At 40.2% G+C, this 26,744-nt stretch overlaps 2 protein-coding genes across 5 annotated transcripts in view; one reads left to right on the forward strand and one right to left on the reverse strand.

Moving 5' to 3' along the window:
• The window catches only part of LOC146522763 (uncharacterized), a 69,628-nt gene extending 57,727 nt beyond the window's left edge, over positions 1 to 11,901 (forward strand). The window contains exon 16 of the mRNA XM_085152937.1: positions 10,836 to 11,901. Coding sequence (XP_085009063.1) covers positions 10,836 to 10,948 — 113 coding nt within the window. The 3' untranslated portion in view covers positions 10,949 to 11,901. The remainder of the gene's footprint in view (positions 1 to 10,835) is intronic.
• A 481-nt stretch (positions 11,902 to 12,382) lies between these two features.
• LOC146522766 (uncharacterized) lies at positions 12,383 to 22,376 on the reverse strand. 4 transcript variants are annotated; one of them, XM_085153272.1, is made up of 6 exons: positions 22,059 to 22,376; positions 21,895 to 21,958; positions 21,597 to 21,753; positions 20,806 to 21,240; positions 19,898 to 20,161; positions 12,383 to 15,802 (listed from the first exon to the last, which is right to left on the reverse strand). In XM_085153272.1, the coding sequence occupies exons 4-6, from the start codon at positions 20,975 to 20,977 to the stop codon at positions 15,009 to 15,011; spliced, it is 1,230 nt and encodes a 409-aa protein (XP_085009398.1). In that variant the 5' UTR covers positions 20,978 to 21,240; positions 21,597 to 21,753; positions 21,895 to 21,958; positions 22,059 to 22,376; the 3' UTR covers positions 12,383 to 15,008. The 4 variants fall into 4 exon arrangements, with proteins under 4 accessions (XP_085009398.1, XP_085009405.1, XP_085009411.1 ...); XM_085153279.1 differs by lacking the exon at positions 21,895 to 21,958; XM_085153285.1 differs by lacking the exon at positions 21,597 to 21,753.
• Positions 22,377 to 26,744: the final 4,368 nt, after the last annotated feature.

Below are 26,744 nucleotides of genomic sequence, written 5' to 3' on the forward strand. Positions count from 1 at the left end.
GGTCGATGGCCAGTCCAGCTATGCCTCCCAGATACAACTCAGGGCAATTAATTGGAGAAAAATTAATTGAATTTCTGGAGCGAAATTCCAAATCCCCAAACACGCCCCTTCCGGTTCTGATCTGTTCACACACTTCCGTAAGGTCTCCGAAACATCCTTCCTTTAAGTATTTAGACCTGACCGTAGCTCGGCTTCAACTGCTTATATTCACCAGCATTCTAATTTTCATAGCTTCTTAACCTCTCACATCTAAATGTCAATCCAAAGTCTTCTTCTGTGCAGAAGCAAAAATTACTGCTCCAACAGAAAAAGCTACTACATATCTTGTAGCTCCACCCAGCCATCAACGGCAGGTAGCAGGGGCAAGCTCAGTTTTGTGCACCTGCCTCCTATCATTTAATGTGCAGCTGGAAATCAGTTGCTACAATTCCATGCTCTACTCCTCCACCATTGCTGTTTATCTCTTCAAGGCATAAGAATCCAGCTGTGATGTTTTCTATCCCTCCTTCTGCAAAGTGCAGAAGCAAAGTTTGCCAAGTTCTTTCTTTTTCCCTCATTCGCAAAGGCAGCATCAAGTTTTTCTACCAACAAGTTTCCAGTTTCTTTGCATCTATCATTGCAAAAAGGAGCAGCTAACCCTTCCAGCAATGGGATGCCAGGTTCTTTCTAAATCTATCATTCATAAATGCAGGATCAAGCTTTCTACCACAGAGTTGCCACTTTCTCTGCATCTATCATTGCAAAAAGCAGCAGTGAACCCTTCTGCTTCCAGGATGTCAGTTCTCTGCCATCTACATATTGTTTGCAAAAAAGAAAAAGAACATGAGCACCAGATAATGAGTTCATTGCTCTACTATCCTTCATTTGCAACATGCTGCAGCAAACTTCCTGACACTGGGATGCCAGTTTATCATTCGCAAAATGCAGAAACAAGTTTTTCTGCCACTGGGATGTGAGGTTCTCCGCATCTAGCCTTCATATTAATTATGTTTAAGGCTAAAAATAATATTTTGCCCTTTAAGTTACAAAGAGTATTTTTATTGTGTTCAGGGGGAGAAGATCGCAGAAGGAATTTTATTTTAAGCATCAGTTAGCTAGGACTACACAAAGATTAATGAGTCCAACGGTTAGGGGTATACGACTGTGGAACTCACTTCATTATAATTTAAAGAATTGTATAAATTTACATTGTTTTAAAAAGTGTTACATGCTTAAAACGATAACTCAATATGAAGAATGTGAATGAAATTGGAGTTCATTGAAAAAGGATCCATTATAATTTTTGTTTTATTTATTTTAATTTTAATTTTTCTCCTTGTTACTATGTGGAATGGTATATTCTGATTGTAAATTTGTTGTTTGGTTTGGGTTAGGACCGGAGATAAATGTTAATGTTGGTTTGTTCCCTGATTTTTGGTGCCCACTTGTAATATAAATTGGATTGTAGATAGAGGGCAGGGTTTAATAAGAATATTTTCTTCTTCCTGCTCCTTTTCACACATGGTTGTAGTGTTTTTGATAGAAAGTGTGGTTGGTTTGTTTGATTTTTGTTTGTACCAAGTGTGAAATAAATAAATAAATGAAATGAAATATGCTAAGCAGCAGTGATTCCTTTTGGCACTAAGATTCCAGGTTATCTGTCTCTATCCCTGCTTGTCAAATGCAGCAGAAAGCTTTTTGCATCAGGATGCCAGGTTCTCTATTTTCTAAGCTTCCTTCACAAAATAAAGCAGCTCATTTTTCGAACACTGGATCGGCAGCCTCTGCCATCTATCATTTGCAAAAACAACAACAACAACAACAACAACAAAACTATTATCAGCTTCAGGTTGCCAGTTTGTTGCTCTACTATCCTTGGTTTGCAACTTGCAGTAGTAAAATTTTCTGGCACCAGGATGCCAGTTTGCCTTCCTACTTATCCTTCTTTCACAAATGTTGCAGCAAGCTTTCCCCACTGGGATGCCAGTTTTCCTGATTCTACCCACCTTCATAAAATATAACAGTGCATATTCCTGGCACTGTGTTGCCAGTCTTCTTCCCCATATCGTTCATTTGCAAACACAGCAGTAAACATTCCTTACACCGGAATGCCAGTTTCTCAGTTTTGTCCCTTCCTCCGCAAATGCAGTAACAAACCCTTCTGGTACAGGCGTGGCATTTTCTCTGCCATCTATCCTTCCTTCGCAATGCACCAGCAAACCATCGTGGCAACAGGATGCCAGGTTCTCTATCCTCGATCACTCCTTTTAAGACATTTTAAGCGCATAATTCCTCAAGGCGTCCCTTCACTTCTCATATGCTTTTTCTAAAGATTTGTAATGTGCTGAATATGAATGCGCATATTCAGCACGTTACGGCAGACTGGATGACATGCTCATGCTTTTCAGAATACTTTTATTCACACTTTTGTTTGCTGTTCACTCCAGACCAGCTGCAGCTTCTCAGCTCAGCTACACACATCACCAACAAGAACAATGACAGACAAAAAGCAGAGCTTTTTATGCCGGTGAGGTGTGATTGTAGATGACATGCAGGTGATTCCATCTCCCCTGCAGCAGCACCGCAGACCACACCCCGCCACAGGTATAATTTAAACTCACATGATTATCAGCCATAAGAACAAATTCAGATTTATATTGTATAAGGCAGTGGTTCTCAGACTTCTTCATTCCCCACGTGGCAGGACGAAATATTTTCACACCCCATCTAAACAAAACAATGACAGAAAAGCCTAGCTGCAACTTTATTTAGACAATAAACTCATTCACAATGAATCCTTCAGTATTTTTTGTTTTAACTTTCATTTCAAACAACTATTTGTAACTTTCATCACTAGACTGCTTCATTAGTCTCCACCACTTCTTCAAAAAAGCAACAAATTAAGCAGAATGTGAACATTGCCGAACATGGAAAAATAAAGTTCAGTCTTATAAAAAAACAACAACCCAGAAACCTGTGAACAGAGATAAAAAATATCTAACTTAGTGAGAGTTTAATACTATTCACTCTTAGTGGCTGCAGTGAGCCTGTTTTTTACTGCAGAGCTGTGGCATGGAGACAGAATTTATTTCCCTTGTGTCGGGAGCATTCGCTGGGCAGGGCGAGTGGATCCAGTTGACTCCACCTCCATTACAACCAACTAGACGTGGAAGTATTGAACTGCTTTTGTGAAAAATGAGTGTTGTTACATTACCATTCAGTTTGTAGGTTACAACAGAAAATGATACATATACTGTCCTCATGTTATCGGACAGGATTGTTTCAATAAACAAAGGACATTTTGACTGATTATTATTTTTATTCTTCTGTACAGAGCTAAAACCTCCAACATTTCAGGAGTAGTTAGTCATTATAAGAGGTGTTCGTAGACTAAAAATCAAGAGTGTGGGATACTGTTTGTCTATGGTGCGTCTGCTGCCTGCGGCACAGGGAGGAGAGGGCAGGGCGGCGGGGGATTCTCTGGCTGGCGCAGCATTTAATAACCAACTCGCAAAATAAAACAAAATAAAAACAAACCAACAAACACGAAAACACCAGACATCATGATACAGACTTATAATCGGCACCGATGTCTTTTTTCGAAATTCTGTACACGAAAAGTGAGCGCGAGAGCCCTCGGTGCTCGCTGCTGAAGTCAAAGTAAACTTTGTCATCTCCGCTACATACAGTCCAGTATATAGAGAGACGAGACGACGAGGCTCCAGTTACAGCAGTGCAAGTAAACAAACAATAAATATAAGAAGAGTAAGAAAATAAATATACACTTTAGGAGCAGAGGTAAAGGGATCAATAACAATTTAAAATTTATAATTTACAGTTTGATGATTCAAAGTCTCACACACAACCCGTCGAAAGGGGAGGGAGACCTGCTGCTTCCAAATAGAGCACATTTCATTCATAATGTTGTAAATCCAAGCCCATTATGTATTCATCATTTGAATCCTGGGTTGTGCGAAATCCCAGAAATAAACCGTAGACAAAGCGAATCTGTGAACTAAGGTGTAGGTCTTTTAGGTTATGATTCTTGGGTTGGGGGATGGGTGTTCATACGGGAGTGCAAAATTAAAACCAAGATGGACAAGAAAATTTCAAAGCCATCAGATCCTCAGTTTAGAAAAGGAAGTGTTTAGTGGGAGTATTCGCCCAGGGCACCAAACAGGCTAGGACCGCCACTGCATCCGGGAATAGACATGTCTTGGTGCCTCCACCTCTCATGACTGGATATTAAGGTTGACCATGAAACAGCATTTCAAAAGAGCAAATATCTAATTTATTATCTCTAATGAATAAACTGTCAAAACATTGGAACGTGCTCAGAGGTTAGCTGCTCAGAGGTTAGCTGCTGACCCTATAGGCCTACAGTATTGCATCTTCTCAGTGATCTTACAATATATTGTAAGGTCACTGAGAAGATGCAATGCAATACATCGACGACTGTACAGTGTTCAAATCCCCAATCTGTTATGCTGAGTGAACGGACTCTATGGCAGAACACACAGAAGCGCAGAAAATGCAGGGAGTGCTCTTTATTTGTGGTGTCAAAGTTATTTGCACGGGATGAAATTATACAGAGGGACAAACAGAGGGAAACCAGGGGAGGAGGTTGACACGTATTCGGAGGGAAAGGGGTTACCCGCGCACGCAGGGTCGATCTATAAGAAAAAGAAAAACGAAACTTTAGAGGGAGATGCCAAACCACCGGTAAGAAACAGCAATAAACATGGGGAGAGTTGGAGAGCTCACTTGTCACACTGGCTGTACGGGCGCGGGCGAGGATTCTCGGGATGTGGGAGAAACGCTGTAATTGATCTCCGTAGTGATCCCGGGAATGCGGCTTCACAAACAGCTGACAGGTAAGCGGGTGATGGATCCGGCTGAGGATACAAGACAACAGGTAAGCAAACAAAATCCAAGACATAGGTTGGCCGTAATGCACACCGCGGAGAATTAAACGCGTTACCACTAGAGGAGGTGGCAATACTCCGACACCAGACGTCAGTCGCGCTGCTCCTAAGTAACGCTCCATCAAATGACGTCTGATGCACCGCCGGTGTGTCAGCATCCCGTGACACACCACCCCGCCTACCTGAGCTGAAAACAGAAGCAGACCCCGTGACACCACACCAGAGAAACCCCACCAACTCCTAACACAATCAGCGATGGTGGAGAAATTCTAAAAGAACAACTTAGAATAAATAAAGCAGTAAAAAGTCACTCGTCAGTTTATTAATACTATTCTGAAAAAGTACTTAAATGCTCTATTTCACTGAAAGTAAATTAAGAACATTTAAAATTATAATTGATTCTATAGCAAAATGGATCATCTAAAGCAATCATCATTGTTTCATTTACTCCTTGATCATGTTACAGGTTTTCTTTGTATTTATATTTTACAACCATGTTTCACTTTAAAACACATTGTTAAAAGAAAGAGAAATATGTGTGCAGCCACATTTTTTTGTTTATGTTAAAAAAAACATTATTGGTCATTTTACCAACTGATGTTGCCTTTTGAAACAAGATAACTAAAACTGACAACATTAATTTGAATGCAATCAGTAAATACAGTTAAGACTGAATATGTGATCCGATAGAATACCAGAGTCAGATAAACATTACTGAAGCGGGACACCAGAGAATAAAAGCAACAAACATGTACAAAACTAGAAAATATATACTTAAAAAAAACATACTTGAATTCACTCAAATTTTGTCATGCCTTGTACGTATTATACACTTGTAGGAAAATAACTTGTCAAGCAAAAACATTTTTGCTGAAAGATCAATGCAAAGATGGAGCCTCCAATCACAACATCAGCAGGTGAAATATTAATATGAAAACAAAAGTAGAGCTTGTTTTCAGAATTACCTAATTCTGGTAAAACTCTCGATTGCATAAAAAAGAATTTACTTGACAGGTCTGGAAAATGAAACCATGGTAAAGTGTCTTAAATCTGCATTTTCTTTAACAAATAATGAATTAGACCAACTGTTAAATTGACATGCAGTTGTTTGCACTAAAGGAAAACACCACTATCATCTCATGCGGCTACCACATCGGCGCCAGCTGCAAGGCTGGAGCTGCAAGGCTGGAGCTGCAAGGCTGGAGCTGCAAGGCTGGAGCTGAACAACAACAATCAGAGCTCTGCTACACCCTTAAGTAAAGTCACCAGCTGATGATGAGCGGCAGGTGTAGCAGCCTCCAATGCGGAACCCTTCCAGGATCGTGAACGAGCAAACAGACACACACACGGGAGAGACAGAGGAAAAAGGGAGAGCGACCAATGACAATCCTGGAAAATAACATGGAAAAAATATATATTAATAAGGACCTCCCAGGCAGGACGATCCCAGAGGATTGCCAGCCCGAGGTAAAAACAAAACCCATAAGTGCTGGGTCCCTAGACCAAGGCCTGGACACTGGGTCCTTAAATCAATGACATTAAACACATTGCTTATTAGTTTAGCTTGAGACTTTCTCATTTCACACTTATTCAAGAACAGCTTTCTGAATTTATATTTTATTAAATTTTTCTACTCAAATTTTTTGAAAATATAAACTGTACTGAATTTGAAGGTTTTTAGCTCTGGTGCTGTCTACTCTCTAGTTTTTTTCCACTTCAAGGCTTCAGGTGAACCCGTTGTGAGAACTTGCCCCACCGTATCATGTGACTTACTGAGATCACATGAGCCAAGGTGTCATTAAGAGTGGGTGTTAAGGCGTCTGGAAAGGGATCTCAAAACTGGATTATAGATGGCAGACAGTTGGTGTCATAAACCATTGCTTCTGTTCAAAGATGGTTGTTCACAGTGGCCATAGATGGCTTCTTTCATTCTTCTTTTAAACCATTTGTCTTCTGTATCACAAATGCAAAACATTGGCATCCTCGAAAGAGTGACCTTTGACCTTTAGATGCAGATGTACAGCTGAGTCTTATCCTGTTGAGGTGGCTCTTCCATGTTGTGCCATGTGTTTATGCAGTGGCTGTTTGGTCTTTCCAATGTAGAGAACAAAGCATTCCTCGCTACACTGTACATGCAGCTCCTGTCTGTGTCATTGTTTCACAAATCAAGATATAGTGATAATCAAATTGGCCAGCAGGTGTCCCTGTGGCGATATAGCAAATTACTTACTTACCTATTTAATCAATATAATTCCGGCACAAATGCCTCAAACATTTCAGTGTTTCATGAAGCTTCACTTTGCCCATGAGTACGAGAAGCAGAGGAGGAAAGGGACAGTAGCACACAAAGACAGAGGCAGCGATGTGTCCTTCTGGAGTACAGATCGATACAGAAATATCAATTCCTCTTATACCAGATATCTATGTTCTACAATCGTTTCTATATATTAAAATATCAATATTTTAGTAAACTGAGGTAAATTTGTGGTTTATGATTAACAGGAACACAGTGTAAAGTAACTACATTGTTGTTATTGTTGGGATCATCTAAATGATTGGTAGGAACTACTTCTGTCACAGTGATATATAATGCATCACCGCTCACATGTGCTCAGTCACTCGATTTACAATAATAGCTGATTATAGTCATGTGCGGATCTATTTCAGCTCCACAAACAGCCAAGATGCAGTTTGTAACACATGTGGCAAGACCACAATCCTTATCAAACACAAACAAAAGTAAATCATAACACAGAAGCGTCTTCAAATTAGCCTGTAGTGGGAGGTGAACAGTCACTGTGTTGTTCTTTACTCCCCTATTCACAGTGTTGGGGAGTAACGGAATACATGTACCGCCGTTACGTATTTAAAATACAAAATATGAGTAACTGTATTCCGTTACAGTTACCGTTTAAAAAGGTGGTATTTAGAATACAGTTACTTTGTTGAAATAAATGGATTACATGGCGGTACTTCCCTGTTTCATATTGTGGCGGGTCAGGCCTGTTTGGGTTTTGTTTGACAGCTACGTTCTGTTGGTCCAGGCGGCAGCGTTACAGTTGCCATGGTTACAGGGTGACGCTCTCTCTCTGCGTGTTTCCTGGGTGAGAGAGGCCTTTTTGTTGTTGTTGTGCTAAGCTAATAGGCAGAATGCTACAGGTATAGCTCTAAAGAATGTAGCATCATGGGCAGTGTAGTCCGTGCTGCAGGGAGAATGGACTGCCATACCCGTTATGTGTCTGTGAGCGCGGGAGGGAGAAAAAGGAAAAGTATGAGCTGTCGTCAAGCAGAAACGGGAGCTGGAAGCATGTAAATATAATAATAACCACTGCAGCCAAGAAGAGTGCCTGACGAGCCCAGTTGTAAGTAAGCTATTAAGACTCGACTGTACACCGTGTTCGTGTTTTCCTCCAAAAACAATAAGTTCTGTTGGAGCAGCCTTTCAACGCCTCTCTCTGTCTCTCGCTAGCAAAGTGACCCAGACAACAAAGTAAAGCTAGTTTTCGGCTATGAGCTGACACAGAACCCACCATATTAGCCAGAGGTCCCTTTACTACGGTTCGGAGCCGCGGACCTTCAGTAACAGTAATAAATCACAGCAATAGTACATTCATGTAGTTGTAAACAGCATGATAATATATTAAGTAATCCAAAGTATTCAGAATACGTTACTCTCATTGAGTAACGTAACGGAATACGTTACAGAATACATTTTGGGGCATGTAATCTGTAATCTGTAATGGAATACATTTTAAAAGTAACCTTCCCAACACTGCCTATTCAGAGGTGCAACATTTCTGCTGGGATGTATGTGATGTGGGACAGCTACTGGTAAGAACTAACCACGTTGACCCCCATCAAAATTATCCCAAGTGTGGAGGAAGGAGAAAACTCAAGGTATACTTTAGGGAAGAGCTCAAACACAGCTTGCCTGCTTGCTACTAGCAGTGATAAACGACACTTTGGGCAGGAAGATTTAAATGAAATGCCAAATGTCAAATCTTCCTGTTCTGGTGGCACCACAGGGTCAGTTGTTCATGTCAGTTCATGGTCAGCAAAAAGTAATCCCCAATACCAACATATGCAGCCAGCCAGCCCTTCTTCTATAGCCCTGCACATCGATGGGGAAGACACCTGCAACATTATCATGATAACTGTGTACACTGTTACAGGTGTGGTAGCAGTGAGCACTATTGGGCACGAGTGAGAGGAGGATAGACAGCTCGGGTAAAACTTATTTATTTATTACGTGTATTTTGTGTTATTTGGGTCATTAAACATTCTGGCATGGTAGCTGAACAGTCGCTGTGTTGTTCTTAACTTAAGTTATACTCTGCTGTATTCAGGGCTGCAACACAGGCGAGCAGTATCCAGGTACAGAGGGACAAAATGTGGTGCTGTTGGCGACGTGAATTTTGGAAAGTGACTTATGTGTAGGCTTAGGGGTTTTTTATTGAGTACCATGTGTTCAAATTTACACTGACTAATACGGTTATGAAATAAGTGATGAAATAAATACATGCTACACTAAATAGCTGCATGAGTTTAGCCTGGACTAAAATGTGCGTTCTTGAAATCACCTCACATGAATTTAGTTGTCCGAGATTTAGTCAGCTAAGGTTGCATATAGCATTTAAAGTGGATTAAATAGGCCAGGTATCATAAAAATGTACAGCATACTTGTAGTAAAACAGTCACTGCAGGCTTTAAAAAATACAAATACAGCTCAAAAATATATCATATATAAGATAATAGCTTATATCTAGAAAATGTTTCTCAGCTGTTGTATCATTTTTAATCAGTCACATTTGCTTTTGATTGTTAAATTAATATTTTAAAATGTTGGCATTGGCTTTTCAGGTTCTTTATTTCTTGCATGAGAATTCTTCACATTTAAACAATAAGAACAAGTAGTCTGATGTCTTGCATTCATTATGAAGGTATACTTTTAAATACACTACGTTTTATTTTTAATTTCAGAACACATTAGGTTATTGCACAAAGTATCAGATCAGTAACACCGACATTACCTTGAATTTTACTTGGTATCACTTCAGAAAAGACATCAGTGGTATCACACGTCACTTTTAGAGGCTTCAGAGTGTGTGTTGAGTAATCCAGGTAGATTTTTGTGAAGGTTGGGGAAACCTGCATTCAGCTGAGACTGAAGAAGTCACTTGGATGAGTGACAAAACGTTTCTCCCACTGAAAATGTCCGAAGGAACAACAATCAACCTTTTGAGACTATTCAAGGGTCTTTTTGAGATTGAACCAGCAAGAAAGAGATTTTCCCGTTTTGATTTTGATCTGATTTTTCCCAATACCCACATAGTAATAAATCATTAGTAATAATAACTACAGAAATACCAATAAACAACACAGCACATCACATGTTCTTACATCTTTCTTATAATTTCTGTTGTGGTCAAAAGAGCTTGGATTCAACAACATCACCGCATCTATGCTGAGACATTACAGAGACCTGCAAAAAAACAAGGAGACCAACCAAGGTGGACCAAGCTCAGGTAAGTCACAGGATGTGATGATAAGACAGTATACAAACATAAGATTAGATAGTACATTTCTGTTAAACAACATTATTTATATTTATTTTCTAATTAGTTGGACATAAATTATCTGACATTAAGGAGTGGGACTACAGTTTTTCGTGGCCCTCCTTCCTCCTTTTCACCTCATATTAGTGGAAGGGGATCTGCCTGGCATGGGAGACACAGGTAGTGCCCAATGAGGCCATCCCAAAATCACGTCCTCAGTTCATCTTCATGCCATCTGCCCTTATTTACTAGAAATGCTGTCAACATTGATTTAAAATGTAAGTGACTCTCTCAGTTATTTTTTTTTAAACGGTGTGTGTGCAGACTGAGGTGTGGGTCGTAGCTGCTTTTCATTTCTTTTTTCTCTCTTCTCCAGCTCAGCCAATCACAGGCCAGCAGCCTGTGGCTAAAGGAATGGCCAAAGCTCTGTTTGACTTCACAGCAGAAAGTGAGGATGAGCTCACACTGAAGGTGTGTGAGGAGCCATAAGTATTTGGACACAAACACACTGTAGTCTTGCCTCTGTACACTTTCAAAGTGCTGATTTTATACATAATCCCTCCTTCACTGGCATTAATACCTCTGTAGACTTCATGTTGACAGTTCCAGTAATCTGATGAGTTTCTCCTTGGATAATGAGAGAACGAGCCTCACTTGGTCATGAAACTATCAGTCAACTATTCAGGTATTTTTAAGCCTCAGGAAATTGGCTTAAAAAAAGAAAAAAGTATAAAAACAGTTGTTAATCCAGTGTTTTTGTTAAACGCCTTAAATTAAGGCTGAAAGACTGCACTTCAATCACATCTTGACTGGTTGATTTCAAATCCACTCTGGTGGTGTACACAAGAAAAACTACAGAAAACTGACAAATCCTTACAGATCTAAATAAAATACCCTGTCAGCTTTCCGGTGTTTAGTTTTTAGGTGTTGATTTTTTTGGGTGGGTTAATAACATGTCTGCTCTCTCTCTCTCTTTGTGTTTCTGTGCAGGCCGGTGATATAATCACACAGGTGGAGCCTGTGGATGAGCAGCTGATGTGGGTAAACAAAGAATGAAACTGTTGTTTGTTGCCGCTCTATAAAACAGGTTGGAGGTTTGGAACTGGAAACCTCCGACCTGTCGATGCTACAGGGAGTGCTGGTGCTCCCACGGACACGCACATGAATCTGATCCAGTGTTGTTGAGAAAAACTGAACCTTTTAAAGGAATACAATCACCTCAGGGTATGCTGGAGGTTTGATAACTTATTTGAAGTGTCTGTGGTCATGATATCTGCGCACTGGATGATTAAGAGGTGGATTTTCCTCTCAGGGTCCATCGGTGGATCTAGCCCGTATAATAAATAAATATGTATCCCAATAAGTATAAAATCCAGAAAGCTACACAACATGGGGAGGTTCATTTACAAACACAAGTCTAACTTAAGTTCCACTGCTTTTTGTAAGAAAAAAAAATCTGATTGTTACATGCTTAATTTACATAAAATGTCAGAAATCTGCACTGTCATGAAAAAAAAATTAAACCAAATTTTTCATGATTTGTCAGATTAACCTTCTGAGGTCCAAAATATGATTGGCCATTTTTGACTTCTTTTGATTTTACATTTGTATTTCACCTTTAAATTGTTTCATTTTATTTTTCCCCTTGCCTTGTTTGGTATCATTCTTTTCAGCTCAACCTCAGTGGTCTGAATTTAGTTGTTTTTTGTCCAATTCCACACTTTGGGAAGGTGTGCTCTAGCAGATCATTACATGAAGTAACCTTTTAAATACAAGCACGTTCATGCTCACAGGTGTACACACAGGTGCTCACACACACAAACTACATCCTTTTTGGCTCCAACCTCAAAGCACACTGCGCGCTGTCAATCTTACAATAATATTCAATATTTAGTATTTACTGTTATATTCACATAGATTCAATTCAATTTTATTTATATAGCACCAAATCACAAAAACAGTCACCTCAAGGCACTTTATATTGTACAGTAGATCCTACAATAATAGAAACAGAGAAAAACCCAATAACCATATGACCCACTATGAGCAAGCCTTTTGGCGACAGTGGGAAGGAAGAACTCCCTTTTAACAGGAAGAAACTTCCGGCAGAACCAGGCTCAGGGAGGGGCGGAAGACAGGATAAAGACATGCTGTGGAAGAGAGACAGAGATTAATAACAAGTATGATTTAATGCAGAGAGGTCTATTAACACATAGTGAGTGAGAAAGGTGACTGGAAAGGAAAAACTCAATGCATCATGGGAATCCCCCGGCAGCCTACGTCTATTGCAGCATAACTAAGGGAGGATTCAGGGTCACCTGGTCCAGCCCTAACTATATGCTTTAGCAAAAAGGAAAGTTTTAAGCCTAATCTTAAAAGTAGAGATAGTGTCTGTCTCCCGAATCCAAACTGGAAGTTGGTTCCATAGAAGAGGGGCCTGAAAACTGAAGGCTCTGCCTCCCATTCTACTTTTAAATACTCTAGGAACAACAAGCAGACCTGCAGTGAACTAGTTTTTCAGCATCACTCTGAGACAGGACATTTCTAATTTTAGAGATGTTGCACAAATGGAAGAAAGCAGTTTTACATATTTGTTTAATATGTGCGTTGAAGGACTCCAAGGTTCCTCACAGTATTACTGGAGGCCAAGGTAATGCCATCCATAGAAAGAATCTGGTTAGATACCATATTTCTACGATTTTCAGGCCCGAGTGGCAGGACAAGAGATGAGAGATGAGTCCACTGTCAGGGGCCATAGGAAGATCATTTGTAACCTTCACTAAAGCTGTTTCTGTGCTGTGATGAACTCTGAAACCTGACTGAATCTCTTCAAATAAACCATTCCTCTGCAGATGATCTGTTAGCTGTTTGACAACTACTCTTTCAAGGATTTTTGATATGAAAGGAAGGTTGGAGATTGGCCTATAATTAGTTAAGACAGCTGGGTCTAGGGATGGCTTTTTAACCCTCTGTGGTCCAGGGTATACTTGGCCGTTTTTGACTACTTTTGATTTTACCTCTATATTTCACCTTTAAAAACGCTTTATCTCGCCTTGTTTGGTATCATTTTTTTTTTCAGCACAACCTCAAATATCTGAAATCTGAGTTATTTTTTCCATTTTGGCATATTATATTAGCACAATTCATCTAAATTCAGACAAAAAATTCAAAATCCAAATAGAAAAAAGTTATATTTTTTACTGTAAAACCCACAAACATGTTTATTGAATCATTTTCATAACTTGGAATGCAAATAGAAATTGTACAATTCTAAAAATTCTGCACATGTTTTGCAAACAACAAAGTTATATGGTACTATTTACCTAAAAATGCAGCCAAGGCCTCAGGCGTTTTTTTGTTTTTTTTTAATATAACCATTTAAATCTATTTACAGAACAATCAGGTGTTCTGCATCAAATAAGAAGGCGCACAAATGACTTGTGCCAGTCCAAAAAAAAAAAATAGTTTGTGTTCAGTATAAGACAGAGGAGAACACCACAGGCCTAAACCCTGCAGGTTTGACAGCAGGAGGTGCATCAGTCCAGTTTTCCATGTGGGAACAGCGTTTACACTGGAATCTGCCTTTGGTGGCTTTTTGGAGCAAATGTGAAATTCAGCAGTCTAACTGACACACAATACAAAACAATAACTACACAACACACTAACTATAGGCTCCAAACACACTAAACGTCACTAATGTCTCACATATGAAAACTCGCTCTCTCTTTCTTTCGCTCGCCCGCTTTCCGTCACGGGTGTCACTCCTAAAAACTTCCTCTTTTCCCTAAACAACAAGTGTCACATGTTGCCATATCATTTTTTTGATTGGCTGACATGGTAAACTCTAACAACAATAGGGAAGGGGTGTTTTTTCTTTTTTCACTCGCAAGCGGAGAGTGTTTGCTAGCGCTGTCCGTAGAAAACGCTGTTTTTACCGTTCTTCCCGCTGTAAACACAACTGTTTTGTTCAGAAAAAAACATTGCGTGTATTTTTTATCATAACTCTGGTTTTACGTGGCCAATCGAGACAATTCAAAAACTGGTATATAGTTTGAAGTTCGCATTTTCGACCCAATGGAGACTGAGTCACTGCATCTTGTAGCTGTGTCATCTTAAATTGGTCATGTGATTTTGACATGCCGGTGCATCCGTCGGCCCCAGAGGGTTAAGGCAAAGGAGGGTGGGACTAACAAGATGTACTGGGGACTTCCCCTTTCAAGCATGAAACTTGGTATTTGATACTTTTGCTTCCTGACAAGAATAAATACAATTCTTGACTGTTGTTCAATTTTGTTGATTTTTATTTTGACAAAAACTCACTTGCGCAAAGGATTAAAACTTTTAAATAGAACGGGAGCATACTGAACTTTAACCATCAAGAAATGTGAGATCAGTTTTCCTGATACAATTAATAATGTAATAAACTGAACAAAAAATGCTGAGTTCTTTACTGCTCTGGAAAAAAAAATGATTTGAATATGCATCATCTTTTCACTCAGGTGTTCAGCGATGACTTACAGCTGTCCCACATTCTCTAAATATGAACATTTTAACCAGGATGAATTCTCATGTGCTTCTTTAATTGCGTCATCTGGACAAATCTTTTCCCACAGGTGCTACAAGAATATGGTTTCTCACCTGTGTGAATTCTTGTGTGTTTTTTGAAAGCTGATAAGTCAGTAAATCTTTTCCCACAGGTGCTACAAGAATATGGTTTCTCACCTGTGTGAATTCTCGTGTGTTTTTTGAACGCTGATGGGTCAGCAAATCTTTTCCCACAGGTGCTACAAGAATATGGTTTCTCACCTGTGTGAATTCTCATGTGTTTTTTTAACGCTGATGAGTCAGAAGATCTTTTCCCACAGGTGCTACAAGAATACGGTTTCTCACCTGTGTGAACTCTTAGATGTGCAGTCATTCTGTATTTATCAGGTAAAGTTTTTCCACAGACATCACATTGAATAGACTTGTTCTTTGTGTCCGTTCTACTTGGACGTCTGTTCTTCAGCTCCGTACCTCTAGAAGATCCTGAGTCCACATGCTGGCTTTCTTCATGATCTCGGCTCTCTGCTCTAGAAGAGCTGTGAGAAAGGAGCTGCTCACTTTTTGGTTCTGGTTCACTGTGGGAACTTTCCTCATAAGTGGGTGTCACCATGAAAGTATCAGCCTCCCGCTTCAGTCCAAGCTGCTCTCCCTCCTGACTGCTGCACACTTCCTCCTGTTCCTCTTTAATCTGTGGAGGCTCTGGGTCCTCCTGGTCCAGAATGGAGTTCCTCTCCTGGTTACAGACCTGCTGGTCTGTAAGAACATCTTCTTCCTCAAAAGCATGCTGCTGTACAACATCTGAAGGCACAAAGGAGAAAAAATGATAGCAAAACAAACATTTGCGAAAATATTTACTGACCTGAACCATTAGCAGGTCTCTACATAGTGAGCATGTTGCTCACATATACCACTGAAATTTAAAGTGTACAAATGTGACAAATTATTCAGGCAGTGATGCAAATGTTTAGTTCTAACATTCTTATTAGCAAAGGTCAAATTTCAAATTCATATGTGAATATCTGTGACATATGAAATAAATAGATGTTGTGTTTTGTTAAATGAATGTGTATGTCTGGATTGGCTACAGTTATAAGAAGGCATGCTAGGGCAGAGTTCTATTACATAGGTGTAAACGTTTTGGCTGTCCTTGAAATGCCGTAAAAAAAATCTCTTCTTGTCTAATAAATCTAAGTTTAGAAACTCTGAATTCCATATTTTCCAAAACAGAATAGAAATATTTATTCATAGTTACCCATGTTGGAGTCAAATGTTAAATATTGTCATTGCGTTACTTAAATTTGTAAGTCTTCGTTCAAGCAGCAGCATCAAAGACATTCCTTTGTCTCTGACCACCTCTCCAGCCAATTTGTTGGTGGGGGAGGCTATAGTGTTTCATTATAGGGACATCCTATGTTAAGGTTGTGTTTTTTGGTTAGTAAACTTCCTGCCTTTATGACCCTTTTGTGGGCAGGAGGACACACAAGCGCACCTCCAAACACAAACACACCCACATTCTCGCACATGCTTATACATACACACACATGCACACATGTGCACACATACACAGCTCGGCATTTAACACCATCATCCCCTCGAAACTTCCCACGAAGCTCGTCGACCTTGGGCTGGGAACACCAATCTGCAGATGGATTCTAAACTTCCTCACAAACAGGCCCCAGGTGGTGAGAGTTGGTAAGCACACCTCCTCATCACTCATCTTAAACACAGGTACGCCACAGGGTTGTGTGCTTAGCCCCCTCCTATATTCCCTGTTCACACACGACTGTGTTGCTAAACACGAGTCCAACACCATCATCAAGTTTGCTGATGACACAACCATCATAGGCCTCATCACAGGTAATGATGAGACGGCCTATAGAGAGGAGGTGATGGCACTGTACGAGTGGTGCCTGGAAAATAACCTGACTCTCAACATCAGCAAAACTAGAGAGATGATAGTGGACTACCGGAAACGACCAGTCAGAGAACACCAGCCCATCCACATCAACAGTGTCAAGGTCGAAAGGGTCAGCAGCTTCAAGTTCCTTGGAGTCAACATCACCGAGGACTTCTCCTGGACCCTTCACACAGACACTGCTATCAGGAAAGCTCGCCAGCGGCTTTACTTCCTGAGGAGGCTGAGGAAGTTTGGCATGAATGCCAACATCACCTCAAATTTTTACAGGTGTGCAATTGAGAGCTTGCTGACGAGCTGCATCACAGTTTGGTACGGAAGCTGCTCTGCCAGCAGCCGTAAAGCACTACAGAGGGTGGTGAAGGCAGCAGAGCACATCACATCACTGGCACGAGGCTTCCTGCCATTCAGGACATTTACCTCCAGCGATGCCTCCGTAAAGTACACAGCATCATCAAGGACCACAGCCACCCAGCACATCAGCTGTTCTCCCTGTTACCATCTGGCAGACGTTACAGGAGTCTGTCTGCTCGGACTACAAGACTTAAAAACAGTTTTTACCACCAAGCCATACGACACCTCAACCACAACACTTAAACGCACACAACACAGCACTCAGAAGCTACCCTGCAGCTTCACAAATACTCTGTTTAATCTGCACTGGTCACTTCACTTTATTGTCATTGATATTTATATTTAAAGTGCAATACTGTAATTTTCTGCTGCTCATTCCTGTGCAATATCCCATCTGCCCTCCCGTCATATTTCTTTTCAAGATTTTCTTATTTAATCACTAGTGTACATATATTTATATTTATAGATACATATATATTTAGTCATTTTTTCTCTTTCACCATGTCTCTCTAATATTTAGCTCCTTACTATTTTTATATTTTTATATTTTATTTTATTATATTTTATTATATTTTCTCCTACTGTATCATGCTGCTGAGTGACTGCTGCTCGTCAAACACATTTCATTGCAATGTTGACCCTGTGCTAACTTGCATATGACAAATAAAACTGAAACTGAACTGAAACATAGTTATTTGAATAAAAGTTGCCACTGTTGTACTTAAATTTGTAAATCTTGTCCTAAACTGCATGTTTAGATGTTTTTCTGTTCCTCCCCTACATCACCTAAGATGGTGGGGAAGGCAATTAGCTATAGTGTTTAACTTAAGACATTTCATGAAAGATTCTGGGTTTCCTTATTTGGTAAAGAATGTTTACTTCCTGCCCTTTATAGGCTCACCTGTGTTTGTATATAGTGGACCGCTGAAGGGGTTAAACCGTATACAGGGGTGAGGGGAGACGACCCTTTGTGATCAGAAGACAGTGCCTTTAACTTTTATGACCATATGGGTTTTACAATGGGTGGAGCTTCTGCTCACGGCATAAAAAAACTGCAGGGAAGGCTGGTTCTTTGAAGTTGTCTGGGATCGGGCAGGAGCTCTGAGCTCCAAGACCCTGATCCGATCGTCTTCCCTTGGAAGTTAAAATGTATCAAGCTTTGTCTTGCTTTGTTCACGGGAATAAGTCTCTGAATCAGCGGGGCCTGCAAGCACAGACCTAACATTTATTTGGTACTTCAGAGCTGGATCCCAACAAATGGCTTTCCACCGAGGAGGGGAGAGGACACACCAAAGTCTGTTGACAGCCGCACGCGCGCACAGTGGTGCTTCTGTTCACAGTATAAAAGGGCTGCAGGGAAAGCTGGTTCTTTGACGTTGTCTGGGATCGGTTGAGGAGCTCTTAGCTCCAAGACCCTGATCCGATCAGCTTCCCTTTAAAATGGATAGAGCTTTGTTCACGGGAATAAGTCTCTGAACTAGGGCTGGGCCATATCATACCATTCACAGTAATACCAGTATAATGTTGGGCAACGACAAGAAAATGAAATATCGCGATAGAATATGGGTAAAATGCACATGCGCAGTGGCTTTGTTTTCGTACGCACGTGGCGAAAAAGGCACAGCGGCAACTGAGAATGACATGGGTGAAAGTGGATCGTTGAATGAAACGGAGGAACCAGAATTGGTTTGTAAAAATGCAACTTCAGTGGTGTGGAACTGGTTTAGCTTTTGTCCATCAGATTTATTACCTTTTCCTAAAAGACTTTCACATGTGGGCACTCCCATATGCAATGAAACAAAGAGCCCCTATCCACCACCCCCCACCACCCCTTTAATACAGGCGTCTGGGATGTTTGGGTTAAAATGATGCAATTTTGAGAGGGTAATATACAGTCTTGTTAACCATCTATATTGAAGTAATGTTGATTGTCTGACTCTAGGCCAAGGAGCATGATTTATACCACTCATCATCAGATATATCCATTTGCAAATCATTCCTCCATGACTCTAAAATAGACTAGAGAACAGTAGGTGGAGAGTTCTAAGCTGTAACCTTGTGTGGTTAAAATAAAATTTAAGTGTTTTGCAGGAATAGAATATGTACTTCTAAGTTGTTCAAAAGACATAAGAGCATTATTCCTAAATATATCAGACACTTTTCTTATACCTTGATCGAATCAAAGTCTAAAGCCTGCATCTGCCCTACTGGGAGGAAAGCTGTTATTTCTAAATATTGGAGGGAACCTTGACAGTTGTGATGTTTCTCCCAAGTAGTTATGTGTTTTAAACCAGATTATTATAGTGGTTTTCAGAAACGGATTCTCAGTTTGTTTATTTAGTGTCTTCCTGGTAGCCAAAAAGTAGCACATTAAATTCATACCTACACACTGACATTCATACCTATGGGCAATTTAGAGTCACCAACTAACCTAACCCAGCTGTCTGCATGTCTCTGGAGAGTGAACAAGGGGAGAACATACAAACTCCACACAGAAAGACCCGGACAGATGGTGGAGTCAAAACCAGGACCTTGTTGCTGGGAGCCAACAGCGCTAACCACTGTTCCACTGTGACGCCTGTGAGTCATATTCAATGTTATAAAGACATCACAGTTTTACATACCTATTCTGTGTAACTTTATCTCAGGTTTCCAGATAGTCTCCATCTGTCTGAGCTGCTCTTCATCAGTCCAGATGATAATGCCTTCAGCCTCTTGCTTCAGTCCAAGCTGCTCTCCCTCCTGACTGCTGCAGAGCTCCTCCTGTTCCTCTTTAATCTGTGGAGGCTCTGGGTCCTCCTGGTCCAGACTGGAGTTCCTCTCCTGGTTACAGACCTGCTGCTCATCCAGACCCTCCTCTTCTTCACAGTCATGTTGTTGTGGGAAGTCTTGTCGAACAAAGAAACACAAGAATAATAATCACTAATGTGTTGATACAAAAACTCAAACTGTTTTTAAAAGCATGACTCAAAACCTGAATAAATGATGATCAGCCTGTCATATGACCCATTATGAGCCACACACACACACAGGGGAAATAGTTGTGCGCACTAACAGCTACACGCTAACATGTTAGCATTGAAGCTCCTCACTGTGAGCAAAGACACAACGTTTCCCAAACTAAACTGCAGGGTGACACCATGAAAACATCACTGTGTGAAATCCTTCTTTAAACAAAGCTTCACTTCAACTTCAGAGAAGTCTATTAACAACTTGTTAAATGTGTTTTCTGCTGACATCTAACTAGATCTTTACTGCACAGTCTCAGTGTTTACAGAGGATCTAAAACACTGACGCCTGATGTACTCAACACTGGAATCTGTCAGAGAAAAAAAAGTTTAATAAATAAATCCATTAAAATGTTTTAAAACCTAATCTATCAGTGACCATGGACCTGCACCAGTCCAACATAGTCCATCACTGGACACTGACCCACAGCACTGATAAATACCTAGTTTAACATCTTCTAATAAAGTCAGTCACACTGAAGAATCTGAGCTTGAACAGCACAGAGTTAAAAACATGTCCATACCTATGATGTGTGAGTTTCTGTCGGGTTTCCGGCTGATATCCAGCAGTCTGTGCTGACGGTTGATCTCCTCCTCATACTGGACGATGGTTTTTTGAACCTCTGAGAAGATTTCTTCACAAACAGCAGTTAGTCTCTCCTTGATGAACTCTCTCAGATACTGAACTGAACTCATTGCTGCTTCAACTCAGGCTGAGTGGATCAATACAAGCATCAATAGAAGCGATACAGGTATTGGTATCAGATCCACACTGATGTGACAGGATCGATACTTCAGTTTGTGTCTCTCCTCTAAGTTCAGTCCACTTCATCAACAGCAGCCATGTCTGCACACACACCGCTCCTCTACCACAGTAGTGCTGTCCTCCTTCGTTCTTCTTCGGGGCCTGATCGCGTTTGACAAATCAGCTTACATGTGCATTAATCCCGCCTACTGGACTGGAGTGTGGACAGGAGAATAGCAGGAAAAACAAGGATAATTACATTCTTTCATCAATCTTATAATTCACTAGTATAATTTGCCATTTACTGCTAAAATTGTCATTTGTGCTGCTTCTGTTTTAAAGATATTAATGAAAATGTAAAGGTCAAAAGGTCAACCAGCCCCCTCCCACATTACCCAAATCAAACTAAATTGATGTCAAACATTTGTGCTGCAAAATATTTTGTTTATGCTGCTATCATTTAAAATATATTAATAAAATAAGGTCTTGATGCGTGCTTAATAATCCAGGTAAGTAAATCTCAAAAGGTTGATTCTGTTCACCAGACAGCTGGGCAAGTATATCGCTGACCTGTTGAAACCTCATGCTTCATCCCGAGCACGTAGTTCTTCAGGGCAGAAGTTACTGTTGCTCCCACGTACTAGGTTCAAAACCCGTGGGGATCAGGCTTTTCAGGCACCAAGGCTGTGGGACTCTCTATCGTTGTCGTTACGCTGCCAAGACTCCACTACAAACGAGCTTATATTCAGTAAAAGGACTAGATGTTGTAGTCCCTGATAATGCTTCTGATTGAATTTAATCTAATTGTGAAGCACTTTGTGATTTTTATCTGTGAAAAGTGATATATAAATACATTTTATTTACTTACTTGATGTCCTTTATGTGGCAGCATGTTATAGAGTCGTGTGTGCTTATCTTGCTGAACCACATCCCTACAAACATTCATCAGAGATTCGTTTCTCAGTATTATAACACTCTTCATCTCCTGCAGGCGTATTTATCACTGTTATAGCTGAATCTGGTTCCACTCACCGAACGACGACCGTCTGGAGACGATTTTATGATCACTTTAAATCCGTCCTCGTGTCTCGTTGTCACGGTTACACTGCGCTCACTGTCCGTTTCCTCCACATTACAGGTTTACTTTCACTCTGCTGGTTGTTCTCCTTTTCCGCTTTGTTTTCTGTTTGTTTGTCTTATTACGTTTATCGTATTTCACCGCTACATCGCTCACCATCCACTTCTATTCTCATTTCACTTCCTGAGACGTCACTTCCCTCTGCAGTCTGCTGTCCATTCACAGCCCGTTAGGTCAACTTAGAGCCCCTCCCCCTACACTCCTGACTGAGCAGACACCTTTGTTTGTTTGTTTGTTTGTTTGGTTTATAAAACTTATAGAGACAGTGTGAACAGGTCCGTACAACAAATCTGCGACATGTTGAAAGACACTTGCTTAACCTTATTATTGATACAATATTTATCACAGGTCCTCCATCATTCTCCTGCTGTATGCATAAGGAAGAGCAGCAGTGTTTAGAAGCAGAGACAGTAACATAATTCATTATATTACTAATATTGTTCTTTGAACATTTTTCTTTCACATCATTATCACAAATATATAAAGCTGCGATCTTTTCTTTTCTTTCAGTCTCTCTGCTCATTTTAATGTTTGCTCCAGGTTCATTTGTGTGTAATCATTTTCTCACATATGAATTCAGATCAAACTCACTGAGCTCAACATGAACTTCCTGCGAGCAGAAACTAAAATTAGCGCAAAAACAGCAGGAATATTTGAAACATGGTGGATGTGTTTCAGACGAGTAGGAAGCAGAAATATCTGCCTAAATTTTATTGGAGTTTTATTATTTTTATTTTAAACCATAATGTTTGCTGATATTATGCCCCTGTTGTTTGCTCTCATCAATGTTCAGTTTTTAACTGGTTTTCAGATCTGGTCCAGGTATTCTTCATCGAAACATCAGAAACCTTTATTCTAAACTAGGTTTTTTTTTTAAAGCATCAGATACAGAGTAACTATCTACCATGATTTTAATGAGTCTTCTGGCAACAGATTTGAACTGGGACTGGTTATCTTATGTACTGAGAGAAGAAATCAATACTCACTACAGCTCACTTTTAGATTTTATTTGTTCTCCTCCAAAGTCTGGATTGTAAAACTGAAAAGCCTAAAAGGAAAATTCCTGCCAAATCTTCTGAAATTCAAACAAAGCAGTTCAAGTAGTTAACAAGTAGAAACCTTTCATCTAAAAATGGCTTTAAATGATTTTACTCTAAATACAATAATTGATTGTTAGTAGCACGATTACATAATCATAAAAAATGCCCATAAATGTAAGTACATTTTGAATCATTGCAATATTATTTTCACACATCAATGGACCACTGAACTTCTCAGCTTCTAAAATGTAAAGCCTCATTTAGAAACTACACAAGTACATACAGTGCTCTAGACTGCGACCAAATTTTTCAGTGGTGCGACTAAAAAAAAATATTTGGTTGCACCTGTGCGACCAACTGTTCGGGTAGCAAAAAAAAAACAAAAAACTGCAACCTTTCCTGTGGTCAACAACAGACACACATTATGCCCCTATCGTGGACTAAACCAATCAGAGATAGTAAGGGGCGGGACCTCTCTGATTGGCCGTGGTCCAGTTGAAAGTGCAGGTGGAAGTGGGAGGTGAGTAGCTTGAATAAAGCGATATCAATTCATTAAATCCTAAATCGACTTTTAAATATAACTGTGTTTTGCCAGAAACGCCAGATTCTCAGATTAAAGCTCACAAACCATTTCAACAACAACCAAACAGCAAATGAGAGCAGGTACACGGATTCCACATAAAGACGTAAACACAGAACGGACCCGACGCATCAGAATCAACTTTGTCTTTCTCGGCTTTCTCACCCGACGGCCAGTACACGGACACGCTGTCGGAGCTTAGCGATTCTGATGCGTCCGGTCCGCGCTGTGATTACGTCTTTTTGTGCTGATTCTGAGCTGCAGGTTTTGTTTCTCTCCAACCAAAATTCACCGAGCCAGCAGCTAAAGAAGCAGCAAACTGCGCTTCACATTTGATCAATGTCGTCATGAATTTTGCTGTTTTGCTTCCATGACTATTAAAATCACACTTCATGCACAGCTAGCTCTCTATCTCTCTCTGTACTTCAAGAACAGTTTCCCGTCTCCAATCTCTGTTTTCTGTATTATTCATTCGCTTATTACCCACCAGTCTACCGTTGTTTACAGCGCTGTCAGCTGCTGTCTTTTTCTTTTCTTTTTCTTTTTTTCACTTAAATAACCTCGGACAAGAAAGCCTATTTTTTCTGTTGTTCAATACTGAAGAAATTTAAACTTTATATGCAGAACATTGTAGAATATTTTTAAGGTTATCTGCTATAAAAAGCCAGACCAGGAAAATCTCCTCCATGTTTTTCTGTGTTTTATTCTCAGTTATTTTCACACGAAGGCATCTGCGGTGATGTTCACAATTCTGATGAAGTCAGTACTGATAAATGATCAGAATTATAATATTTCTGACTGTCTGAGGCTAAGTTGAATCGAATCGAGGCTTTGAAAACCAGAATCGAATGGATTATAGAAATCAGTGATGATACCCAGCCCTAGTGAGCAGCCTAAGCACGACAGAAGTGGATGTAGCTGTAATAGGAAAATAACTATTGCTAACTTTTCTGTTAAGTTAAGGCCTGATCCTTCTGAAATTCATAGCCAGTGCTCTGACACGGTGTCATCAATCTTTGAATGCTGAAAAAGCACAGTGTATCCAGAAAAACACTACTACTGAGCCAAATTAACGGTGACGATCATCAACTCGGCAGACAAATAATTTAGAATTCATCAATATGCACAAATTTGCTTTGAACAGGCTTGTGCCTACCTTTAAATCTAGACCGGTCTGTTGTCCGCCTCATATCATATCGTACCATAAGCTCCAAATTAGGGCTCAGCCGCAAAAAAATAGAGATGGACCAATACTGACGTAAATTACTGGATCGGATATCGGAGAGAAATAAAAAAAAATGTAATCCGATCCATTAAATATCAAAAAAAGCACCTCACAAAACTTGCGACACGGCGTAACTCGGCTCATAACCGTAGCACTTCGGAGCAGTGTGGTCACGTGATAGAGCGGCTGTGCGTATTTGTAGCCTCGCTACCAAACTAGCATTTTATCTCCGAGGAAGTTACCCCAGAGAGAAGTAAAGCAAGTGTGTAAGTTCATCTCTGAATGTTTGTAAAGCATTCCCACGTTAAGCTTAACAACCGATATATGGAGAGACTGCCTCTTCTTGCTGCTACTTCAATCGTGAAACTGATCAATGATCAGCTGATCGGCTTTTCTGTCGCGAGTCCGTCTCTCTTCTTTGTTTTTAGCCCACTTCGCGCCAGAAAGAGGAAACCAGCAGCTAAACAACAGCAACACGTTTAAGCTTGATAAGCTGTTGTTATAACTTATTTAATATTACTTTCCACACCAGGATCCTTTTCTACGTAGCTGATGGCTCGTAACTGTGCAGGGGCGGATCTAGCAAAGTTTAGCCAGGGGGACCGATAGGGCATGAACAGGGAAAAGGGGGCACAAAGACATACTTTTCTTTCTTATTCTCATTTAAAATGTCTAGCTTTTAATAAATAATTATCTAAATCTTACACCCAAAGTTTTAATCTGATGTAAAATATATAGAAGTCCATTACTGTATATTGTCAAAGGAGCTTGCAAAGAAAAGCGTCTGGACTTCTTTAAGTTGCTTGAAAACGTTTCACCTCTCATCCGAGAAGCTTCTTCAGTTCTAAGGTCAAATGGTAGAGAGTCCCAGATATAAACCTAGTGGGAGTGTCCCCCCACAGAGGGACAAAAGGACCCCCTGATGATCCTCTAATCGCCTGAGCCGAGGTGTGAAACTGGGTGTGGGTCCCAATCAGCCAGAGTTTCGGGTGAGTTCATTGTGAAACCTGGCCCCACCTTATCATGCGAATTCCTGAGGTCAGATGGCCCAGGATGAGTGGGCATTAAGGCGTCTGGGAAGGGATCTCAAAACTGGATTATAGATGGCAGAGAGTTGGTGTCGTAAACCACCGCCTCTGTTCAAAGATGGTCGCTCACAGTGGACATAGATGGCTTCTTTCACTCCTCTTTCAAACCATCTGTCTTCTCTACCTGGGACTCTCCACCATTTGACCTTAGAACTGAAGAAGCTTCTCGGATGAGAGGTGAAACATTTTCAAGCAACTCAAAGAAGTCCAGACGCTTTTCTTTGCAAGCTCCTTTGACTACGATGACCTGGATGACTGAGAACCTTCACAGACCGATTACTGTATATAGTAACTGTTAAGTCTAATATACCCTAGTAAGCTATAGTACTTTTTCCTTTGGAAAGATACCATCTGTGCAGTCTGCAATTCTGTTGAAGAAAGATGTTGAATCTATTTAATTATTCTTGAAAAATAATTGATTTCTGTGCATTTTTTCCCCACACTTTATCAAATTAAAGTTGATTACGTCGATTAAGAATCATGAGGTGAAGGTTGGGGGGTCGTTCCCTTTTTTTTTTTTTTGCTTGGAGTTTGCAACCCTATTAGTTAGGTTGCTTAATATTTCTGCTTTACAATACCAGAATAGTAAGGATTGAGTAGGTTTAAGTTAATTAGATTGATCAGTATTGCTGAACTATGAAATATTT

The sequence above is a fragment of the Neolamprologus multifasciatus genome, chromosome 3, assembly GCF_963576455.1.
Source record: "Neolamprologus multifasciatus chromosome 3, fNeoMul1.2, whole genome shotgun sequence".
NCBI classification, from domain to species: Eukaryota; Metazoa; Chordata; class Actinopteri; order Cichliformes; family Cichlidae; genus Neolamprologus; species Neolamprologus multifasciatus.

Excerpts from the sequence above, each read along its gene's own strand:
- LOC146522766 (XM_085153269.1), bottom strand. The coding sequence starts at position 20,977 with ATGAGTTCAGTTCAGTATCTGAGAGAGTTCATCAAGGAGAGACTAACT. Across the intron at positions 20,162-20,805 it reads CAGAAACTCACACATCATAG|ACTTCCCACAACAACATGAC; the intron begins GTATGGACATGT and ends TTGTTCGACAAG. Across the intron at positions 15,803-19,897 it reads GATAAAGTTACACAGAATAG|ATGTTGTACAGCAGCATGCT; the intron begins GTATGTAAAACT and ends TTGTGCCTTCAG.